General features: G+C 48.7%; 2 protein-coding genes and 1 long non-coding RNA gene across 4 annotated transcripts; 2 read left to right on the top strand and 1 right to left on the bottom strand.

Annotated features, from left to right (window-relative positions):
- The first annotated feature begins 269 nt into the window (after nt 1-269).
- Nucleotides 270-2,530, top strand: LOC129133188 (cyclin-dependent kinase 4 inhibitor B). The gene is made up of 2 exons (XM_077171766.1): nt 270-731; nt 2,219-2,530. Exons 1-2 carry the CDS (start codon nt 504-506, stop codon nt 2,528-2,530), a joined length of 540 nt encoding a protein of 179 aa, XP_077027881.1. The 5' UTR covers nt 270-503.
- Nucleotides 2,531-3,685: 1,155 nt separating this feature from the next.
- Nucleotides 3,686-6,158, bottom strand: LOC143692170 (uncharacterized). Its single transcript, XR_013180025.1, has 3 exons — nt 6,033-6,158; nt 4,845-4,950; nt 3,686-3,798 (listed from the first exon to the last, which is right to left on the bottom strand). It is a non-coding gene; the product is annotated as an uncharacterized LOC143692170 (long non-coding RNA).
- On the top strand, nt 5,112-15,975 carry LOC143692169 (cyclin-dependent kinase 4 inhibitor B-like). Of its 2 annotated transcripts, none has more exons than XM_077171768.1 (2): nt 5,112-5,252; nt 14,652-15,975. In XM_077171768.1, the coding sequence occupies exons 1-2, from the start codon at nt 5,160-5,162 to the stop codon at nt 14,946-14,948; spliced, it is 390 nt and encodes a 129-aa protein (XP_077027883.1). In that variant the 5' UTR covers nt 5,112-5,159; the 3' UTR covers nt 14,949-15,975. The 2 variants fall into 2 exon arrangements, with proteins under 2 accessions (XP_077027883.1, XP_077027882.1); XM_077171767.1 differs by lacking the exon at nt 5,112-5,252 and adding an exon at nt 12,129-12,375.
- Nucleotides 15,976-16,423: the final 448 nt, after the last annotated feature.

The raw sequence follows: 16,423 nt of genomic DNA on the forward strand, positions 1-16,423 counted from the left end.
CCACCTCCGCCTTCTGCGCCTCGGGTGCCGATGGGTGTCCCGAGAGGGCGAGGGGGCAGCGCCGGGGACCGGGGCCCTGCGGACATTAGGCCGCGGTCCCGGGGCCATTCTCCTTATGTCCCGCTCTCGTTAAAGTTTTTTGCTACTTTTGCTCCTCCCCTTCCCCTATCCCTGCTTCCCTCGTGGCGGTCAGGCACTGGTGCAGACGCTGCTGCCCTCAGGAGAATAAAATAATAGACGAACATAAAAGAGGAGAGAGAGCCCGTTCCGCGGCCCGCCTGGGAGCCCGGCCCTCTCTGTCGCCGAAGAGCTGCGCAGTCGCTCCGCCTCGTCAGGGAGAGGCCAGCGAAGACACCGAGATGGGCCGGGTGCCACCAGCTGGGTGAACAAAAGGGGAGCCGGGAGCCTCCGCGCATCCTGGCAGGTGGAGGCGGCCTCGGTGACAGCACCGCGCGGTAACCTCCGGACCGGGACCGCCGCCAGGGGCGGGGCCAGGCGCTCCCATGGGCAAGGCCCTCGATTCCCATGGGATCGCCGCCAGTCCCGGGCACCGCGGAGCGGCCGAGTGGCGGCTGCGGCGCCGTGCGGGGCGCGGCGGGCCGGGACGTGGCGCGGCAGCGGATGAGCTGGCCAGCGCCGCCGCCCGCGGGGACCCGCAGCGCCTCGGGGAGCTGCTGGACGGAGCGGCCGACCCCAACGCCGCCAACTCCTACGGCAGGACCCCCATCCAGGTAGGGAGGCGGACTGTTTGCAGCTGGGCGAGGGCAGCGGCCCTCCGTGCCCTGCCCGAGGGGGCGGTGGCAGCCCCGGGCAGCAGCGGGCCCTCCGGTGCCCCGGAAGCGGCCGCCCCCCGTCACTGTGCTCGGCCAATGTTGAGGTGGTGCGGCACAGGGGTTTTTCTCGCTTCTCTGGGAACGAGAAAGTCTTCTTTGCGGTGACGGCCGCAACAGGGAGGTTTTAGTCTTAGCAACCCTTTACTTTATTTGAACCAACTGAGATAGGATGACTCAAATCCGAGAACTTTAATGCTTATCAAGCAATAAACGTGCAATAAAATGTAACAAGTCACGTTTGTAGAAATAATGTCTCTTTCGTTATACCTCGTCTTCTGCTTTATATGACTGTATGTCTTGTCTCCTCTCCTGTGAAAAAAAAAAAAAAAAAAAAAAAAAAAGATATTCGGTGGCTCTCACGAACAGAAATACCCGGTCGCGATAACCTTGCCCAGGTGACGCTGCAGGTAGACAACGAGCAATCCCTGTGGGGCTCAGTCTGCCCACATTTTACACTCCCCTGAACGTGTGGGTCGACGTAGCGCCCGGAGGTGTAGTAGAGGTTACCTTTATAAAGGGTGAGTTCGTTTTCGAGGTAGTTCTAGACAGCTTTTTCTTAAAATTTCAAAATAAAACGAAACTGGAATTATCTGAGAAGCTATATTTAAGTTTTGCTGCCAGTGCTTGCAAAACACTCTCCGACTCAAAATGTCGGTGAAGCATTTCACTCGAAACAGGTATTTGTTGCCGTCCTGCAGTGCTTTTTCTTTTTTTGTTTTGGGAAATTTTTTCCCCCAGTCTTCGCGGCAGGGACTTATCCCTTGTGCTGAACGCACTGCTGGGTGCGCTAGGGAAGGGCTGCCGGGCACGTTCGTACTGCCTTGGACACGCGGGTGAGGCTAAAGGTTCATTCCGTCCTGACGGTGAGGGAAGACGCGGTGGGTTCCCTGCATTACGCGCTCCCCTTGCCAAGGACACTCTAGGGAAGTGTCACGATGCCAGCGGAACGACGGCGGCCCCCGCGAGCCGCTGCACTGGCACGATTCCGCGGGGACCGGTGCAAAGCGACTCGGGACTTGACCTGGGTTTCTCTGGGAGCGCTGCGGGAAAAGGGCGAGCCCCTTCCCCCGGTTCGTCTGCTCCGAGCATACCGACGCTTCTATCGCGGAGCAACCCCAGTGTGCATCCACACGCCCCGACCCCGGCAGGAGTCCCGCACCTCTCTGCCCCACCTGTTCTCTCCTGTCCCCTAGCATGGGTAAAGGAGAGTTTTCCAATGCGGCACAATTCCCCCGACTGGTGCGTGTTCGTGGCACGTCCAGAGCCGATCTCTACGCCTCGCCGGCGGATTTTCTTCTCCTTTCCATTGTGGATCTCCATTCCTTCCGGGCCGAGCGAGAAAGCCTAAGCTCTATGGCGGGCGCTGACGCTGTCTCTCCCCGCAGGTGATGATGCTGGGCAGCCCGCGGGTGGCCGAGCTGCTGCTGCGGCACGGAGCCGACCCCAACCGCCCCGGCTGCCTCCCGGTGCACGACGCGGCCCGCGCCGGCTTTCTGGGGACTCTGGCGGCGCTGCACCGGGCCGGGGCGCGCCTCGACCTCCCCGACGGCCGCGGCGTGGCAGCGGGGCGGTACCTGCGCGACCCCTCGCCCTGTGCCCCAACCTCTTGGGGAGGGCCATCCCCTCCCCAAACTTATTGCCCGTGCCCAACTCGGGGGACACCAAGTGGAACAGCACTCATGCGATGTTGTGAATAACCCCGGATCGCGTTTCCCTGCTGGATGCACGAAGGGCAATATTCTTTGCTCATGACTGTATATTATCCTGCACTGGAAATACTATGGCCGTCCCCAGGCCCCTTTTTTCACACAAGAGTCCAAACACTGAAGAGAAATATGAAATATGAAGTGAGAAAATACTAAATGTGAAAATATTAAACAGCAGATATTGAATATTAAATATGAAGGAAAATCCCCGCAAAGAGATACGGTACTATAAACCTTTCCTCTGTTCTGATGGGGCTGCATCTGGACTTTCTGCTCCCCCGTGGCTCCCTGCTCACACTTGCTAGCCCTCCATCTGAAGAAGATGGGGGAGGTCTCAGGGTCTCCCTGACCTGACAGCTTCCTGTTTGATTTTGGTTAAAGCGATCTGAAGGGGTGCTGAAGCCAATCTGCTTTTCTCTGGCAAATGCTTCCTGGTGTGATTGCAGCTTTGGTAAATACCTTATTAAAAGCACGTAGGATGCTGTGCATGTCTGTACACGTACTCACAGCTTTCCTTACACGTACTTATAGCTTTCCTTGAGTAGGCTGCAACTATAGGAGCTGGAAAGAGAAAATAAAGAGAAATTTGTTTCTCTGCAAGCCTGATACGACATGTATCCTCAGTTGAAGTATCCTCGTTGTTTTAACAATTTGCAAGTGACCTCTTCTGAGTTATAGTACTTCTAAAAAATCACGTGATTGTGAAACCAAGGCAGCCATAAACGAAAAATTAAAAATCATACATCTGAGCTCAACTCCAGTGCTTCCCAAGATGCCCGAAGCTGACACATTTGGTGAAGAAACAAGGAAACCTTTGAAACAGCTCTGCTGCTGGCAGGGGAACGAGGAGGGGGGCTATCTGTTATTTCTATGACAGCCGATACATGTTTCACTGGCTGCTTCGGCGCGGGGGAATTAGATACGAGCACCCCAGGAAAAAGATACGGCGGCAGCCCAGGCTCTGCCGAGGTGAAAGGAGGAGGTGGGGAGAGCCGATCTCACGGCAGCGAGTCCCCAGGCCCCCAGGGAGGTGTGCTTGCGGGAGCGCACAGACAGCAGCGAGCCGGGCGGTGAGGCAGGGGCGCTGCTCCCAGCCGCTGCGAGACAAGAGATAGACCCTGCCTCCCTCCAAGGAACACAAGTGGGGTTGTGCTCACACGTCCTCCGCCTTAGGGGCTGAGAAAGAGAAGCCAGGCAAAGCAGTGACAGAGTTCAGGTGTCGTACCCCAACGCTAATCCTGGGCACTTTGCAGAGCTACCTGTAGAAAAGGTGAAAAAGATTTATCTTGGTTTTGCATTCCTACTGATTATCCAACCCCTAGGCATCTCATATAGAAACATGAAAAATAATGTATATACCTTTTTTGTAACATGTTGTTTATTATAATGTAATTTCATACAATGCTTGCTTTATAATTACTTCGTATCTGTTGTCATGCTATAAAATATTTAGTTATGTCATTCACGTATATATATAATGCATCTATGTAATATCCAAATGAAATATACATGATACACATATAGAACACACATATATAAAACGTTATGATTATATATCTATATATTTGATTATTGATTATTTTTATATGTAATATGCTTAGTTGTTTAATTATGCTTCTTGGTTTAATTATAACAAAATTTTACATATATAAAACATGTACGAAACATTTATGTTACCTTTAGTCTATATTCACACTTTTTCATTATTAGAATGCCTAAAACATATATTTTATAAATATCTATAAATAAAAAACATGTAACCTTATAATAACAACATATAATATGTTATTATAACACCTTATTAATTTGCGCTGCACTCTGCCCTAGATCATGGCATAGCTGAACCAAGGACAACACTGGGGATGTAGCAGTTATGTGCCTGCATCCCATGCCTGTGGGAACCAGAATGGAGCTGCGACCAGATGTGGAGATGGGGGAAAGCTAGAGCCTGACCACATTCCTTACAGAACAGTAAGGTTCTGTTAAACTGTACTTCCCTTCAATTGGACCTGTATATCTGTTTTAAATCGTCATTTTCTCCAAGAACCAGATTTTATTTCAATTTTTTAGCATTTCCATTAAGGCTTATGAAACTACAACGACTAAAATAGTAATATTATATAACTACTGTTACTGTCTGTAAAGTTGGCAGGGAAAAAGCACAATTTGCTAGGCTGACCGCACCAAATAAGCAGAGTATGCCCTCAAAACTCAGCAAGGTTAAATACTTAATTGTTATAAATCTGCCTCACAGAGTAGGTCCGGAGCCCCTTCCCAAGACAAACGCATGGTGGGGAATACTCACTCCATGGAAGGATGGGGATCACCGGCGAGGTCCCACTTGGCTGCAGGAGCTTCCACGGACACCTTTTTTTCTGGCAGCAGCAGCGGCTCCAGGGCTTGCAGTCCTCCTTGAAAAGAAGAATAGTAACAATTAGCAACAAACAGCAGCAGCAGTACACTTTATCAAGAAAGCTCTAAAAGCATTATTTTTAAGATGACAGAGTACTGGCAATTTTTATTTTTAATATTGTCGCTGTAACCGAGTACATGTGTGAGCACACCCACACCCTTCTGCAGCAGGGTTTGCACCCTGTGCACGACGAGCCCCGGATCGGCCATGCATTCAGCGTTGGTGGGTATTCGGTTTCTATTGCCAAAGCTGTCGGTCCGTCCTCTCACCACTGCTCCGACACCTGCATCCCACAGCCAGGTAGGCATTCATTTCTCTGAATTTTGCCTTGTCGGTCAGGAAGCAGAAGTCATCGCACGGGAGAAGGGGAGGAAAAAATAACTGGGGGAGGGGAAAAAAAAAAGCTTCTCTAGAAAGGTGCTTTCATTTCGAAATGGCCGATTCCGATTTTGCTCATCCAGTTTCCCAGGCTTGAAATCGCACTTGAAAAGAAACGATTACAGGCGTTTCCTTATCAGCATTGTTGTTAGGGTTACTCCGAGCCGAGGCAGGAGAAACCTTCTGTTGACATTTCGACTTTTTGCCCACCCGAGAGAAGGAGGCGTTTGTTGTGAGAGGGTGTTGCACACGCTTATGTTCACCATCCCTCCCCTCCCAGGCGCTGCCACTCTGCGTCCCCACCTGGCGCCTTTCCCGCGGCTCCCCGCAGTCCCGGAGCTGCCCCGATCCCTCTCCCCGCCGCCTCCAGCCGTGACCATCCGAGCTGGGAGGGGGAAGATGCGCCAGCAGAAATGACGCTCTCCCTGCCCATCGCTCTTGTCACTCCTCGCACGGAGGTACCCCGCACCCGGGAGGGGGGCAGCGCAGGCAGAAGGATTCTTGGGATGGGGAGTGGGACGGGGAGGTAGCAGTAAGCCCTCCACCGCCCAGGGCGATAGAGCCGGCTCAGCACCCGCTGTCGCGGGTCTCGGCAGCTCACCGGTGCTTCCTGGAGCCGGGTGGGCAGGGGAGCGCCAGCAGGTGGACTGGGGCTTCTCAGCGACCCTCCGCTGCTCCCCCCACCCCTCTCCAAAACCTCACCCTTCAAAAGGAAAGCGAAGAGGTCCGACACCGCGGAGCACGGTCGCGGAGAAGGCCCGGGGCTGGGCGGGAACCGTTCATTACACGTTTCGGTGTCCGGCGCGGGGAAATAGAGATCCTCTTTTCTTTCCTCTCCCCCCTCCCGGCGCCCCCCCTCCCCCGCCTCGCTACGCAACGCTCCCGCGTCGCGTTCAAATGGCCATGTGACAAGGAAATAGCTGCTCGCCCGGGCCAACAGTGGCCCGCGCTTTCCAAGAGGCAGCGATCCGCTAGCCGGCTCTCACGAGTGCCAGCGCGGCGCGCCGAGCCGCCGCAGGCCCGCTTTCCCGTCGGGGTTTTCCCGGGGGCAGTGCGGTCCGGGAGCAACTGAACAGCAAGAAAAAAACCCAAACGGAGCGGGAGGCGGTGTGTTTGGAGGGACAGAGCGGGGGGAGGGCAAGGAGATGTCGTCAAGGCTTTATTTGAAAGCCTCGGAGCGCCCTGCGATTGGCCGGTCCCCACGCCCGTCTGGTGGCGGTGCTCTTCCCCGGCGATCTTCTCCCTCCCCCCCCCCTCCCCCCCCAATCTTCCTTTGCCCGCTTTTCGAGGCGGGAGCCATCATCGTGGGAGGAGTTTAGAGCGGGGTGTAGGGGAGGGGGGAGAGCGGAGGGGGTGTGAAGCGAAATGGGGAGTCGAAATTAGTTGAACGGAAAAGAAAAAAAAAATGAACGAATAAAAAAGAGATAAATAAAATCTTCTCCAATGAATGGAGGCTGAGAGGGCCGATTCACCGGTGGGGCCCCGCTGGGGAGGTATTTGTAGCGTGACGCGCCCGCGGCTTCCCCGCACCCATGTCCCCGCGGCGGATAAGGTGCACCATCCACTTTCGGCGCGCCCGCAGCCGACCCCGGGCCCGGGCGCTGGGCTGGCGCATCCTCCGCCGCCTTCTCGGGGCGCTGGGGCGGCGCTGGCCGCGGCGCCTTGCCCTGCAGCTGGTCCTGCGGCGGAGGCGCCGCGGGAGCCCCCGGCCCAGGTAGGACAGCGGGAGCGGGGCCGCTCGGGGGCGGCGCGGGCCGCCCGACGGGGCAGCGGGAGCGGGAGGCGGCGGCCCAGCGCCCGTGGCAGCGCCGCGGGGACTCCTGACCCCTCCGCGCCACATGCTCAGATGGCACCGGGAAACGTGTTAGGTTTCTGCAGGCAGGGTGTCTCCGTGCTGGTGGGTTTTTTTGTTTGTTTTTTTGGTTTGGTTTGGTTTGGTTTTTTTTTACGCCGTAGAAAATGTCCAGTTCTTGAAAAGTTACTGTAACTTATTTCTGCCTTGCCTCCCACTTTTTGAGGCGTTTTCTGTATAGTTTATTGCGAAAATATAAATCCACCACCCCTTCCCATCCTTTTCAGACAGTTTCTTGCAAACAAGGAACATAGCTATTGCTCTGAAGAGAGAAAATGGCCACTGTTTTCCGACCGTGTATTATTTCCACTCTTGAAAACGACAATGAAATACAGTGGCCTACTTTTCCTTCCCTTGCTGTTACAAAAATATGGGAAATAAGGGTCAGAGCAGCCGAGCAGTGTCAGAAGGAGTAATTAAAATACACTCGTATGAAGGACCTTGAAAGACATCCGAGGCTCGGGCAGTTTTAGACTTTTTCCTTATTGCAGAGTGCACAATCAGATTGTTGTGGCATTGATTATCACACATAAAAAACAACAATAATAATTAGACATGCACTGAAGCTAAAGTGAATATTAATTTTGCTGAGAATGTGAGGATTGTTCTGCAAAATCCTCATAGAAAGTTATTAGAGCATTCCACAACCTCCTTTAATACACAGCGCAGCCTGGAAAGAACAGAGGTGGAAGAGAAGTAGAAATATTTGCCTCAAAATTACTTCAAAAATAGACACCATTTATTTTATACACGTATAAATAGATGTATTAAATTTTTAACCTTTCAAGCTCTAAGACTCAGGGTGTGGAGATAAAGTAATTCAGAGTTTTCTAGCTACACTCTCTCTTTAGATTGCTTCCAGGGCTATTTTAATAAAAAGTGTGGGGCATACACACAGATACACGCACATGACTTATGCGTATATATATATATATATATATATATAATATTATATATATAAATCAGAAAATATAGACAGTTTTCCTTGTTGCCTTCAAATTGCCTCATTTTTTGCATTTTTAGTAGGCCTCATTTCTTCATTCTATACTAAATGGGGGAAAAAGAAACTATAAGCTCTGTCTGACCTGAAAAACATTAATCTCAAATGCAAACATAAGTATGAGGGTGCTAATCACCACGAAGGTGAAGTACGAGGGTGCTAATCACCAACTCTCTGTAGCAAGGAAAAAAGCCCTCATGGATCCAAAAGTATGGCTATTATTTTCTCACTCTATTTCCACACTTGCCATAAATAATTCTTTTTTTTTAATTCCCTTCCCCTGAGCTTTTAATCAGTCAGAATAAGCTTTTATAAAATGCCAGTTAGCTCTAGACTGCAAATCGCATTTTAAAGGTCTTGGGATGGAGTGAGACACATGTGTGTGTTAAATTTAATTTAAAAAAATAAAACCACAAAATGAAACCAAAAAACTCGACGGAAAATGGAGTATCTAGGGATAGTTGTGTAACTATAAGGGTAACACATAATGGAGTTGCGGCTGCCCCATCTCTTGAAGTGTCTGAGACGAGGCTGGATGAGGCAGGGTGGGGGGCAGGATTGGAAGTATTATCTCTGAAGTCCTTTCCAATCCTAAATAATCTTTGATTGTAAGATATATTCTGTGACGTTTTTATTCATTATTACCACAGTTTCTCTGAGATATGTTTGAGCTTTTGTGTGCGGTTTGCTTTTGGCTTTGTTTGTTCAGGATAATTTTTCAATCATTTTTAAGTTCAATAGAAACTCCCATGACACAACTTCTGAACGACTAAAATTAAGGTGATAGATTTTCCTGGTTTTAACCAATATGTGTAATCAGAATAAATATCTTTATAAATATCTGACATTTTAAACTGAAGAAAAGAATGATAATGTTAAATGATTTCTGTAAACAGGTATTGCTTCATTTTTTGTGTAACTCGGAACTACTCAGAACTGTTTCCCCCACTCCCTTTAGATATAAAACAGGTTTCTTCCATGCAACCTCTCCATTGCACCTCCTACCCCTGCTTCTCTTGTGTGCTTTTTACCTGTTTACAAGCTAGGAAATCCCAATATTATGTTCTTTATAATTTGTCTCTTTATAGTATTTATTTAACCCCTGAACCTATTATCCAAATACTTGTTAGATAAAAGGTAAATATTTCCATTTTTAGTTGTTGTGGTTATTGAAAGTGTAATACTTGCTAAGCCTTAAATGGGGCATAAGATGGCTGCTTTTTTAACTGAAAGTTACCTCTTCCGTCCTTTATGCTCTTATCAAAACATCTCAGAACAATTTGCAGGATTGCTGCACTGTAGTATTAAAATGGATCTCTTTTCAGTGTCAAAAATCTGTATGGTTCAATAATAATTCTAAAATTAAATAAGAGCAGAAATGTAGGATAGGGACACTGCTTAACATGATTCTTTATCTTTTTTTTACTCCTTCTCTTAAATCTTTGCTTTTTTATTCTTAACATGATTTTCTTTTTTTTTTTTTTACTTTTATACTGCAAAAAAGATATTTTTAATGAAAATATCTTTGAAGTAAGGTTTGCTGGGGGAAAAGGTGGATTCTCTTCCCTCCCCCCGAGATACAAGTGCAATACAAGGTTCTTTCTCAAAACACAGTAGCATAGGCTGTATTATTATTACCCTAACTTCAGATATGACTCTGTATTGTTATGTTTTGATTAATTTGAGGTCTTTTGTTGGTACTAGAATTGTATAATATAAGATTTGCTTTTAGAGGGGGAAGAAATCCCATTATTTCAATCATGTAATTTGAAATGTTGTGAGTTAAAAACGTTCTAGTAGTTTGATAAGTGATTTGGGGGGTCGATAATGTTGGGACATACTAATGGGACAGTATTTGTTGTTTTACACTATTAGCTTTTAACATAATATAGTGGAGATGGAGATGGAGATACAGACAGGCCCTCTGACTTGAAGTGACATCTTTATTTGCAAACACATTGACATGTCAGTGTGCATTTTTTTTTTCTTCACAGAATTAACTGGGTTGGAAAAGACCTTTAATTAAGGTCATTGACTCCCACATATTTTTATGCTTATATACTCAGAAAAAGATATGTATTCCTGTACTTATACATACAGATGCATAAAATCCATGATCAATACTATTTCACAGAAAACAAGGCTAGGCAGTGATACCCGCAACCTTGCCGTGCATCACTACCGATTTGAAATTTTAAGACACCTGACAGACATAACCAATGAGGTTTTCTCCTTGGATTTATCTCTGTGTGGCTATCATTAATGTCAGAGCGCACAAGAAGAACTGGAAGATACTTTGCCTTTTGGGTGGGAGATCATCTTACTTTCTTAGACTTTACAGACTTCTAAAAATCCACTCTTTAAACACTATTTATTATTTTTTAATTTTTTAAAATTTATTTATTTGTTTGTTTGTTTTAAACTGCCTATCTGTCCCGAGGGCTGCTTTGCACCATGCATTGTAGAAAAAGCACGATGTGGTGGGAGTTCACCACCGGTCCCTGGCAAGCGAGGATGTCGCCTCAGATTTTGGACCCTGATCCTGCAATGCCACTTGCCCCAGAAACTTCGCAAGGGAGGCTCCAAGAGCCACTAAACTAAGACATTTTAGTGAACCTCTGACTTGTCTACTCAGGGATAAATCTGTGTTTATTTCTCCTCATCCGAGGATGTCTCTGCTTTTGGCTAATAGTAAATGTAGACATAATCACCGTTTCTCTTTTAGCGATGCAGAGCTCTTCGGGGGTTGTATCTGCACAACGCATACTTCTACGGCGTGGCACCGGCCGCAAATAAAAAAAAAAAGGAGATTAGGGAACTGACACTGGGCGGGGGGCGGGGGGTGGAGGGGGTGAAGGGAAAAAAAGGAAAGGACAAACAAAAAAAAAAAGGGAAAACAAAACCCTGAAAAACACCCTTATTCCCCCTGCCTCCTTTGTAAGAGGCAGGAACTTCGAGGTAGCAGAATAAGAACTTCACGGCGCAGGTCGTGGGTGCCGACCACCCGCTCCCACTCGGCGGCCCGGGGGGGTCTCTTGGGCCGGGGGGGTGTGTGCAGGCGTGCGTCTGGGCCTGCAGCGGGAGTCGCCTGGCGGAAAGCCAAGGGGAGGAGCAGATGCTTGGATTTTGAGGATCTTTCATAGCTGCAAGGCGAGATTCTTCTGCCTAGCCTCTGGCTGCGCGGCTGGAGCTGCACCTTACCCTGCTGGGCTCTCGCCGCGGTTTTGCTATTCCCGGGAGGCTCTGGCAGGGCCCGGCTGAAGCGATCCTCTTCTTCTATGCGCTGCCATTAGGTTGGGCGCAGACTCGCTGCGGGCACGGCTCCCTTCCTCACCCGGTCTGCCAGCTCTCGGCAGGCACAGGACGGAGGGATGGACCCCCGACCCACCGCTCGGATGGGCTCGGGCAGGGCAGGACCCCTTTCAGAGACAGAAACTAGAGCCATCACTCGCACAGAGAGTCCCTCTCTGTTCCGGGAAAGTTCAGGTCGTCCGTCCCTTGGTCATGTCGCCGACCCACCTGCCCCACCCGAGGCAGCTGCCGTAGAAGCTGTTTGCCCGTGGGTCTGCGCCCCGCGCCCCCGCCTTCGTAGCCCGGCCCGATGTGGGGAGGGGTTGGGGGCGCAAGGCCGCCGCCCCCACCCCCTCTCCCGGTGGGAGAAAAGCCCCGCGAGAACCGCCCGTGCTTGAGGCGGGGATGAGACCGGGCTGCCCTCCGAGGTGCCGTGCTTGGGGACCAGGCTGCCGCCACCCCGCGGTCCTTGGCCGCCCTGCCGGTGCCCCTCGCCCCGGGCGGGTGCGCGCATTTCCCTCAGCCGCTGGAAGCCGGGGCAGAGAGAGCGCGGACACCGCAGCGCCGCTCCGCTGGAGGAGTGCCCGGAGCGGGGAGGGGACGGGCGGGGCGGGAGGGGGAGCGGGTGCGAGGCGGGGGGTGCTGCCCCCGGGAAAGGAGGAGCTGGGTGACAGTGACGAGCTGGGTCGCAGCGACGGGAGAGATCGCAGCCGGGGGAGAGGGAAAGCCAGCGGCAGCCGTGCGGCTCAGGTCGGCGGGGGGCGATGGAGGGGTCCCCCCGGAGCGACGGCGACCGCCTGTGCAGCGCCGCCGCCCGCGGGGACCACGAAGAGGTGAGGAGGCTGCTGCAAGTAGGCGTGGATCCCAACGGGACCAACCGCTTTGGGAGAACCCCGCTCCAGGTACGGCGTACGCTGGGTGGGGAGGGGGGGCAGGGGGGAAGCTGTGCTTTGCCACGTTGGCGGGAAAGGGTGGGCATTTCGTGTTTAGAATGATTTTTTATCGCTATGATCGGAACCGTACTCCAGCCGCAGCTGTCTGAATTCAAACGTGACCTTTATTTTTTACTAAATCCAGCCGCCCTATAAGCACAAGATGGAGACTAGTGGGGAACCGCTGGCAGCAAACGAATTTTTCTAGGAGGTAGTCTAAAGGAGAAGTTTGACTGCAAAATCCGCTTCCAGATAACCTATCCAGATAGGTTTGGGGAATGATCTGCACCTCGAGCAAATTTCTTGATTTTTTAAATATAGCCCGAACAGGTTTTTTTTTCCCCAAGGAAATCGAAGTGGGGTCCCTTTCTAGTACATTCATGAGCAAAGAACCTAGAAACTGTGCTGATAAAAATTGTTACTTGAAACTAGGTATATATTAGTAGTCACCTCTTTTTTTTTCTTTTAGTAGTAGCAATTTTAACATTCGCTATCAATCAATAGTGGCAGTATTTATTGATAGATGTTAGAAGTACCAGCATGTAGAGTTGCTTTCCAGGCAGTTTGAGAGTTAAAAATGTGTTACATTTATTGACATACTTAGGTAGATACTTTTAAAATGTTCATTGAACGATTAATATTCTGTGATTTAAATGAGAGTTGTGTATCTCAGGAAGATTTTTCGAGTTATTATTTAAAGAGATATATTTGATGATTAATCTAATGTTCAGCTAAGCTGAACAGCTATTTTGGTCCTTGCACTTTACATTAATTAAATATTCAGAAATATTTTTCTGAAGTGTATTACCGAGAAAAGCTCTCAGAAAGTTATTCATGTTACTTCCATTTTACGTTCAAATTGCAGATGAAAAGAATCTCCAAACTCTTATAAATTATCTCTTTCCTTTCCCCATTTCAGACTAAGTTCTCTTTCTCTTGTCAGGAACTTGCAAAATGGCTGACACTCGACTGTGTGGACCCTCTTTTTCTTTCTGGAAAAGATTAATATCGGGAATTTAGATATTGTGACATTCATAAGTATTTCACACTTGTACTATAAATAAACCAAATTATTTGAAGTGGACAAACCAAAGTCCAGAGATAGCAATTGATAGAAAACCCTATTGTCTTAAGATATTTTTCATAGTATTAAGTCACAATTTATGGTGGTTAAAATTCCACTGAAAATCACCAGGACAGTAAGGGAAGTAAAACCGCATGTACAAATTTCTTTTGGTTTTTGGTTGATTGGGGTTTTTTTGTGGGTTTTGTTCAGTTGTGTATGGTCAAATATTGCCAGAAGTTTTTTTTTCTGCTACTGGCAGAAAAGCAGACTGTCATTAGGAATTTGCCATTTAGACATTATCATTCGGAATCTTCCATCAGTTAACTTTTGTGCATTGCTTGTGAGTGCTCAGCAGTTGCTCTCACACCTCTGAGAAGACAGAGATGAGAGAGGAAAAAAAAAAGAAAGAAAAAACATCTTCGTCCGAAACTCAGGAAGGGAAAATTTTAAATATCCACACCGAATGCCGAAAGGAGCCGCAGCCAGCTGCATTTTCCCATTGCTGTGCTGACCGTTGATTAATCGATAATGCATTCTAAGTGACGACCGCCTTAATGCAAGATCCCTCAGGTCCTTTACTGCCACAAAATACATGCCGTGTATAATAGCATACAAATATTTACAAACTCTTCATGTGTATAAATATATTTAATATATTTTTATATATGTGTATGTCTAAATATATTTATAATATAGGTACATGCACTATTTATTATATAATTACATAAACGGTGTCTGTATTGTGTGCATATATCTATACACACACAGAGCTGGTCTGTATCTGTGTATAAACGTGTGTGTGTACATATATGTGCTTATACACACACCACAAGTACCATTTATACCATGATGTATATAAATTATATAAATTATATAAATTATATAAATGTGAAGCAGAACACACACATGTGTTATACCTAGTCTGGAAACCACTAGCTAATATTTTTAATTTATCATCTAATCATAGACTATCTCGAGTTGGAAGGGATCCGCACTGATAGTCGCAAACGGCTGTCACAATGTATGCGAATACAAGGAGCCGACACAGCAGAATTACTTCCCAAAAGAGAAGCCGGTCCGGCCGCCGCCAGCCCCGGCTGCCCCCCGGGCTCTCGGCGGCGGCGGCGCCCGTCGGTGCTCGGGGCTCTGTGGCGGGCGCTGACGCTGTCTCTCCCCGCAGGTGATGATGCTGGGCAGCCCGCGGGTGGCCGAGCTGCTGCTGCGGCACGGAGCCGACCCCAACCGCCCCGACCCGCGCACCGGCTGCCTCCCGGTGCACGACGCGGCCCGCGCCGGCTTTCTGGAGACGCTGGCGGCGCTGCACCGGGCCGGGGCGCGCCTCGACATCCCCGACGGCCGCGGCCGCCTGCCCCTCGACGTGGCAGCGGGGGGCCCGCACGGAGCGGTGGGGCGGTACCTGCGCGACCCTCTGCCCCTGCCGGGAGCCGGGGGGGCCGCCGAGAAGGCTGCGCGCTGACCGTTCCCGGCCGTCCCGCCGGGTCCTTGTCCCCTCGCCCCCTGCAGCCCACCTCCCCCGCGAGCATCCCCGCCGCCGGTCATCAGCGAGCCATCGCGGATGGCGGCGCTCCCGATGTCCGTCTGCTGCTGGCAAGAGTGCTCCTTTGTCCCGTTACCTCCAGGGCTCCTCCCGTGCCCTTCCGGCTCCCGCTTCTGCGAGAAGACACGCGCCGAGATTTTCTCTATTTCCTGAGAAAAAGAGGAAAAAGATCCAGAACACAATCAAGACTAGCGCTCCTGCTTCTCCCTCTCATACTCTTCGGCAGTCAGAGCACAAGCACCAGACGGTCCTTTTGTGCTCTAGTGGGGAGGGAAAAAAAGTAAATGTTCACCTTTTCCTCTTTTTTTTTTCTTTTTTTTACAATAAAGCTGCTTAGATAAGTGAGAACGCTATATTTCCCTTACTGGCTTGCTCACTGCCCTGCAAATCTTTGTATTTTAGTAATTTCTTGAGATCCTTTTATGTTGTTGCACTTGAAAAGACTGAACACTTTAACCATATAATTTATAAATTTAATTAATCCCCAGAGCTTCTCCCCTCACCAACCCACTCAACATACAGTTTTAACACCAAGGCGTAACAGTAATTGAATGGTAAAATTTTTAACGCTGATGAGCATTACAGTTTGGGAACTACAAACATTTTGTGTAGTTGTATTTATGGAAAATCGTGTGAGAAAACAATTGGCAATCAATTAGTTACTGTGTAGCTTTTTGCATTTGGAGATCCCATTTGCTCAGAAGATATAGACAATGAGCTTCTTATTTTAAAGACAGCTTTCTGGCTCTCTAAACCAGATATTTGGAAATAACAACAAATGACCGATTTGGGTTATAAATCTGGATTTTTGCACTCCTTTTGGTTTCTGTTTTCTGTTTTTCCTGTGCAATTTCTATCATCTACCCGATGTTCATACCACTTATGTGTGATTAAATACCTGCTATTATTCAGTAATAAAACATGAAAAAGATTGGCTTAAAAATAATTCATTTCTCGTGTTCGAGTATTTAATGGCTCTGCATGCACCACTACTTAGTGGTGCTATTTATTTCAGCTTTGTTCGTTGCTTTCAATTTTTGTGTGTGTGTCTGCATGAATAAATATAGATATACACAACACAATCACGCAGGTCAGATACCAGGACTTTTTGTAGATATGCATTATTTAAGCACATACACACAGAGTCAAAAATTGCCAAATCGTTTATTTCATTCTTGATAACAACACTTAAAATACAAAAAAAAAAAAAGCTCATCTGTAGTTTGTACCTTCTTTGCATAATTTATGATCTATTTTTAGAAGTGGGAGCATAGCAGGGATGGGGAATCATTTTCCTCGAGGAAAAAAAAAAAAAAAAGTGGTTCTTAGCCCTTTGGGGACAAATGGAAAATGGAGAGCGAGCCCCATCACAGAGCATGTTTGGCGTCTGGGAA

This window comes from Agelaius phoeniceus, chromosome Z (genome assembly GCF_051311805.1).
Source record: "Agelaius phoeniceus isolate bAgePho1 chromosome Z, bAgePho1.hap1, whole genome shotgun sequence".
NCBI classification, from domain to species: domain Eukaryota; kingdom Metazoa; phylum Chordata; class Aves; order Passeriformes; family Icteridae; genus Agelaius; species Agelaius phoeniceus.

Bases quoted from the DNA above. Each gene is read 5' to 3' on its own strand.
- LOC143692169 (XM_077171767.1), top strand. From the start codon at position 12,238: ATGGAGGGGTCCCCCCGGAGCGACGGCGACCGCCTGTGCAGCGCCGCC. The intron at 12,376-14,651 runs GTACGGCGTACG...CTCTCCCCGCAG, and splicing joins TTGGGAGAACCCCGCTCCAG to GTGATGATGCTGGGCAGCCC.
- LOC129133188 (XM_077171766.1), top strand. From the start codon at position 504: ATGGGCAAGGCCCTCGATTCCCATGGGATCGCCGCCAGTCCCGGGCAC. The intron at 732-2,218 runs GTAGGGAGGCGG...CTCTCCCCGCAG, and splicing joins ACGGCAGGACCCCCATCCAG to GTGATGATGCTGGGCAGCCC.